At 48.8% G+C, this 6,927-nt stretch overlaps 1 protein-coding gene across 1 annotated transcript in view; it reads left to right on the top strand.

The window, feature by feature from the left end:
- The first annotated feature begins 2,520 nt into the window (after positions 1 to 2,520).
- LOC129827773 (Kv channel-interacting protein 1-like) overlaps positions 2,521 to 6,927 on the top strand; it is a 70,458-nt gene continuing 66,051 nt past the window's right edge. Inside the window, exon 1 of the mRNA XM_055888936.1 lies at positions 2,521 to 2,768. Within this exon, the coding sequence (XP_055744911.1) occupies positions 2,681 to 2,768 (88 nt within the window). The 5' untranslated portion in view covers positions 2,521 to 2,680. The remainder of the gene's footprint in view (positions 2,769 to 6,927) is intronic.

Raw genomic sequence — 6,927 nt, 5'->3', positions numbered from 1 at the left:
AGGTCACAAAGCTTGTGAATGTGATTGCACACTGTGGTATTTCACCCAGTAGATATGGGAGTTTATCAAAATTGGATTTGCTTTCGAATTATTTGTGGATCTGTGTAATCCGAGGGAAATATGTGTCGCTAATATGGTCATACATTTAGCATAAGATTAGGAAGTGCAGCTCAGTTTCCACCTCATTTTGATGGCAGTGTGCACATAGCCTGTCTTTTCTTGAGAGCCAGGTCTGCCTACGGTGGCCTTTCTCAATAGCAAGGCTATGCTCACTGAGTCTGTACATAGTCAAAGCTTTCCTTAATTTTGGGTCAGTCACAGTGGTCAGGTATTCTGCCACTGTGTACTCTCTGTTTAGGGCCAAATAGCATTCTAGTTTGCGCCGCTTTTTTGTTAATTCTTTCCAATGTGTCAAGTAATTATCTTTTTGTTTTCTCATGATTTGGTTGGGTCTTATTGTGTTGCTGTCCTGGGGCTCTGTGCGGTCTGTTTGTGTTTGTGAACAGAGCCCCAGGACCAGCTTGCTTAGGGGACTCTTCTCCAGGTTCCTCCCTCTGTAGGTGATGGCTTTGATATGGAAGGTTTGGGAATTGCTTCCTTCTAGGTGGTTGTAGAATTTAACGTCTCTTTTCTGATTTTGATCATTAGTGGGTATCGGCCTAATTCTGCTCTGCATGTGTTAGTTGGTGTTTTACGTTGTACACAGAGGATATTTTTGCAGAATTCTGCATGCAGAGTTTCAATGTGGTGTTTTTCCCATTTTGTGAATTCTTCATTGGTGAGCGGAACCCAGATCTTACAACCATAAAGGGCAATGGGGTCTATAACCGATTCAAGTATTTAAGTATTTTTATTCAGATCCTAATTGGTATGTCAAATTCTATGTTCTTTTTAAAGGCATAGAAGGCCCTTCTTTCCTTGTCTCGCAGATCGTTCACAGCTTTGTGGAAGTTACCTGTGGCGCTGATGTTTAGGCCGAGGTATGTATAGGTTTTTGTGTGCTCTAGGGCAACGGTGTCTAGATGGGATTTGTATTTGTGGTCCTGGCGACTGGACCTTTTTTGGAACACCATTATTTTTGTATTACTGAGATTTACTGTCAAGGCCCAGGTCTGACAGAATCTGTGCAGAAGATCTAGGTGCTGCTGTAGGCCTTCCTTGGTTGGGGACAAAAGCACTAGAACATCAGCAAACAGTAGACATTTTACAGATTCTTCTTCTTCTCACTCACTCACTCACTCACTCACTCATAGCTGAAGTGTGTTAGTTTAGGAAGAAGAGCTACTGGGTATGAACCAGAGAGATTGAGGAGGAGGAGGCAGAGCCTACACTTTAAGGTCCCTGATCTCTTACCTGTGAAAGCAGGCTTAATTAGACCCTATTATGATTGGCTGACAGATTGAAGGTGAAGTGAGATTTTAGACTGAGTATGTATGATATTTGTTGCTTAAATACAGATTGGAGAATATCCATCCCCTGACTTCATGGCTGTTAGTGTGATAACGGACTGGAATTATACAGAGGCAGAACATATGTGAGCACAGTGTAGGGGGTTGTGTGTGTGAGGGGTAGAGGAAGAGGGAGGAGAGAAAGAGAGAGGAAGAGAGACAAAGCGAGAAAGCAAAAGGGTTGAAGGCAGTATGTCTGCGTTGCCCTGCGTTGTTGGGAGCTGCCCACCGGTAGTGGTGCCATAGGTGGATTACCACTCTGTTAATTCAGAGGAAGAGAGAAATGGTGAAAGAGATCATGGAAGAAAGAGGACTAAAATAAAGCAGGATATTTTCGGACACTCAGAGCAAACTGGACTGTCTATTCAAGGTTTCCTCTTGAAGTTTGGAGTCATTTGGGGAGAAGAAGATGTATGATTGTCAAAAGTTGGATTTTAACATCAGAGCTTTGACTTCGCTTACCAATGATGTCAGTTTTTTTATCTGTGATATTCTGACTCTCTCTCTGTCCCTCGCTCTCTCTGACTCGCTCTCTCTCTGACTCGCTCTCTCTCTGACTCGCTCTCTCTCTGACTCACTCTCTCTCTGACTCACTCTCTCTCTCTCTCTCTCTCTCTCTCCCTCTCTCTCTCTCTCTCCCTCCCTCGCTCTCTCTCTCGCTCTCTCCCTCGCTCTCTCTCTCGCTCTCTCTCTGACTCGCTCTCTCTCTCACTCTCTCTCTCCCTCGCTTTCTCTCTCACTCTCTCCCTCCCTTTCCCTCGCTCTCTCTCCCTCTCTTTCTCTCTCTCCCTCGCTCTCTCCCTCTCTCTCTCTCTCTCTCCCTCTACCTCGCTCTCTCTCCCTCTCTCTCTTTCTCTCCCCCGCTCTCTCTCTCTCCCTCGCTCTCTCTCTCCCTCGCTCTCTCTCTCCCTCGCTCTCGCTCTCCCTCGCTCTCGCTCTCCCTCGCTCTCGATCTCCCTCGTTCTCTTGAGACAGAGAATTTGACATATTTAGGGGGAAAGAGGAGGGGTAGATGATGGAGGGAGGGAGAGATTGGGAAACAGAGGGTGAGATCACAGTTTTTTTTCAGCCCAGGAGAGAGATTCAGGAGAGGTCCTCCTTTAATACTGCGTATCTTCTCAACTCCTTAGACATCTGACTCAGGCTAATGCCATAGACTGCACCTCCAGCTCCAGACCACATTGGCACCCTTGGGTCCGCCTTGGCCTGCTTTGGCCCAGCTTGGAGTCAGAATGGCAGGCTGTGCTAAGCGCTGTAAACAGGGATTAGTGAAATGTGTCCTGTCCCTGCACAAACTAGTCACAGGGACTCTCAACAAAGGTACGTCACTGGGCGGTGTGTGAGTGTGTGCGTCCAAGGACAAATTTGAGCATGGGCGTGTGAATATACTGTTTATACAGTATAAAGCAGAATGAGTGTGAACTGTATAGGAGTACATAGCTATAGGGTTAGATTTGCTCTCTCTGGGTTTGAGTGTCTGTTGTGGAGTTGCATGAGCTGTAGGAACCTCACCACATCAGTACATGACATTGTACTTGTGTGTCAGTTTTATAGAGTTTGCATGGCTACTCATCTAAAGCTCCATCTAAACTATTGAACCAACACGTAAGTTACACGGCTAGACCTAAGTGTCCATCTCGCTCTCTCTCTCTCTCTCTCTCTCTCTCTCTCTCTCTCTCTCTCTCTCTCTCGCTCTCTCGCTCGCTCACTCACTCACTCACTCACTCACTCACTCACTCACTCACTCACTCACTCACTCACTCACTCACTCACTCACTCACTATCCATCCCTCCTCCCCATATCTCTGGCAGAATGATTATTGTTTAAAAGGAGAAAAGTGAAAGGGGGAGGGAGGGAGGGAGGCAGGCAGGCAGGCAGGGAGGGATGCAGGCAGGCAGGCAGGCAGGCAGGGAGGGAGGGAGGGAGGCAGGCAGGGAAGGAAGCAGGCAGGGAAGGAAGCAGGAGGGCAGGGAGGGAGGGAGGCAGGGAGGGTGTGTTAATAGAGGAGTGATAAACTTGATAGAGAGCAGAATGTGTTTGACAGTGTGATGAATGTGTGTAATAACATTTCGGCGTGGCAACGTAGTGGCTGGGAAAAACAGGGGAAGCTCTCAATATAGAAGGAAAAGCTTTACTGTTGTGATTCATTGTTTTCTACTGTGTGTGTGTGTGTGTGTGTGTGTGTGATTCATGATTTCATTATATTGCCTCTATTGCTGGAGGAAAGCAGGGCAGGATTAAACAAAATGAGCTGAATCTCAAATACAGTACAGTAGAGTACAGTACAGTAGAGTACAATACAGTAGAGTACAGTACATTATGAGACTGGAGGATATACAGCGCACGCACACAAACCAACACACGCACACACGCGCAGGCGTACTGCTATTGACTTTGGTTTGAAGGAAGCACAGTCACACACTAGTTTTAGAGCCGGCTCTGTGGAGGGGGTAAACGGGTGATGTTATTAGGGATACAGCTCCAGACCCAAGTCTGAGGGCCCCGACATTATACTACGGGGTAGGGCCTGGTTTCTCATCAATAACTAGGGTACGGGCAGGGTATCACTGAGTTGATCACTAACATTTTGAAGCTGAGTCATTTACTTGTGCTCTTCTGCGCAGCACAGTCATATCTGACTAAGATCATAACAGGGTGTCAGAAGTGCTTCAACCTCGACAAATATAAGACTGGAGAGACTCTTCATAGAAAATAATCATGTTTAGAGTGACAGATGTAGCTAACAACTAACTGCTCTCTCGTGTCTCGTCATTTAGCAGAGCAGGACAAGCGGAGCCATTGCCATGGCTACTCGCAGACTCAGAGCCGCCAATGAGCAGAGCTCATGCAGAGCGAGCTGTGTGTAGTTAGAGAGTAACAGACAGAGAGGACCAGCTAATTGATTTACTAACGGAGGAAGTTATTTATGATTTCAGGTTTCGGGCAGGGCCTTAAATTTGGCAGAAGCTATCTGGTCTGGGTAGGGTAGGGCCTGAAAATTGCGGGCACGGGTAAGTGTTAAAATTCATGCCCGTCTAGGGCTCTATCAGGGGGTCCTGCAGAGGTTATGTTGCGTAACGAATGGCTCCTTAAAAGCTGAAAACACACACACAGGCACACACACACAGACACACAGGCACACACAAAGTAATAAGGAAATGAAGAGGAAAATATAAGAGATCTGGGTCTGCATAACATCAAATACACACACACAATCTCACTGGGCTGTCTCAGTGTCTCAGTGTCTTAGGGTCTCAGGGTCTCAGTGTGTTAGTGTCTCAGTGTCTCAGTGTCTCAGGGTCTCAGTGTCTCAGAGTCTCAGGGTCTCAGTGTCTCAGTGTCTCAGTGTCTCAGAGTCTCAGTGTCCCCGGGTCTCAGTGTCTCAGTGTCCCCGGGTCTCAGTGTCTCAGAGTCTCAGTGTCTCAGTGTCTCATTGTCCCCGGGTCTCAGTGTCCCCGGGTCTCAGTGTCCCCGGGTCTCAGTGTCTCAGTGTCCCCGGGTCTCAGTGTCTCAGTGTCCCCGGGTCTCAGTGTCCCCGGGTCTCAGTGTCCCCGGGCCTCAGTGTCCCCGGGTCTCAGTGTCTCAGTGTCCCCGGGTCTCAGTGTCTCAGAGTCTCAGTGTCTCAGAGTCTCAGTGTCTCAGAGTCTCAGTGTCTCAGTGTCTCAGTGTCCCCTGGTCTCAGTGTCCCCGGGTCTCAGTGTCCCTGGGTCTCGGTGTCTCGGTGTCTCTGTCTCAGTGTCTCAGAGTCTCAGTGTCTCAGAGTCTCAGTGTCTCAGTGTCTCAGTGTCCCCGGGTCTCAGTGTCCCCGGGTCTCGGTGTCTCGGTGTCTCGGTGTCTCAGTGTCCCTGGGTCTCGGTGTCTCGGTGTCTCGGTGTCTCAGAATCTCAGTGTCCCCGGGTCTCAGTGTCCCCGGGTCTCAGTGTCTCAGTGTCCCCGGGTCTCAATGTCTCAGTGTCCCCGGGTCTCAGTGTCCCCGGGTCTCAGTGTCTCAGTGTCCCCGGGTCTCAGTGTCCCCGGGTCTCAGTGTCTCAGTGTCCCCGGGTCTCAGTGTCTCAGTGTCCCCGGGTCTCAGTGTCCCCGGGTCTCAGTGTCCCCGGGTCTCAGTGTCCCCGGGTCTCAGTGTCTCAGTGTCCCCGGGTCTCAGTGTCCCCGGGTCTCAGTGTCTCAGTGTCCCCGGGTCTCAGTGTCTCAGTGTCCCCGGGTCTCAGTGTCCCCGGGTCTCAGTGTCCCCGGGTCTCAGTGTCTCAGTGTCCCCGGGTCTCAGTGTCCCCGGGTCTCAGTGTCCCCGGGTCTCAGTGTCCCCGGGTCTCAGTGTCTCAGTGTCCCCGGGTCTCAGTTTCTCAGTGTCCCCGGGTCTCAGTGTCTCAGAGTCTCAGTGTCTCAGTGTCCCCCGGTCTCAGTGTCTCAGTGTCCCCGGGTCTCAGTGTCTCAGTGTCTCAGTGTCCCCGGGTCTCAGTGTCTCAGTGTCCCCGGGTCTCAGTGTCCCCGGGTCTCAGTGTCTCAGTGTCCCCGGGTCTCAGTTTCTCAGTGTCCCCGGGTCTCAGGGTCTCAGTGTCTCAGGGTCTCAGTGTCTCAGTGTCTCAGTGCTCCACAGAGAACGAGAGCTACATCTAAGAACATCAGATTACACAATGGTGTCGTGTCTTTGGCTATGCCGGATTAAGTGATATGACATGCTATTCTATAAAATCAGAGTACTGATTTTGGACATGTGAGTGTTGCACTTGCTCCTTTCGGTCTCAAACTTATCTGTCATGGTTTGCAGCTAGAGGTCTTGAGTACGGAGGGAGAGATTCAGTGATGAGATTTATTCCGCTTGCTTAGACATCAAGATATCCATCTTCATCACCCGAGTTCTCTCATCATTCATTTGGTCAGCGACTTCAATGACTTCTGCTGATTTGTCATCCAACTAAGTCATTGTGTTCATCAACTGATCGTCTTTGGTCTGCAGAATTTGGAGTAGAACGTTGTTACCTTGTGTAATGTTTGACAAAACTGCCTGCATGTTATCAAATTGCGCGCCCCTGTTCGTAGATAACTCGACAGATTTATCTAGTTTGGACTGGACTACATCGTATTTAGTTTTGGCTAAATCGAGTTGTTCCTGGAGACAACGATTTTGTTGGAGAGTTTGTGCTCGTTCATCGTCATAAGTATTTGCAAATACTTTTAATTGTTCAGATTTCAAATGCAGTTCCTCGACGAGCAGAATGTTTTCATTTCTTGCTTTTGTCAATAGTTGCTCAGTTCTCTCCATCTGTCCCCTCATGTTAGCCATGTCTGGCACGTGCTTCAGCTGTGCACTGTGGTATTGGACCGATGCCATATTTTTATGGTGATACATCAGTGCAAAAGTGGGGAGAACCGTCACAAAGCCTGTGTTTGATGGTTCATTTTGGAGAGCGTTCGCAATTTCTGCAGTTTTTTCGCTAATGGCATAATTAGGGTTGGTATCGCTGCTGAGGTCAGAGATCA

This window comes from Salvelinus fontinalis, chromosome 29 (assembly GCF_029448725.1).
Source record: "Salvelinus fontinalis isolate EN_2023a chromosome 29, ASM2944872v1, whole genome shotgun sequence".
Lineage (NCBI taxonomy): Eukaryota > Metazoa > Chordata > Actinopteri > Salmoniformes > Salmonidae > Salvelinus > Salvelinus fontinalis.
This window is presented reverse-complemented; position numbering and strand designations above follow the sequence as displayed.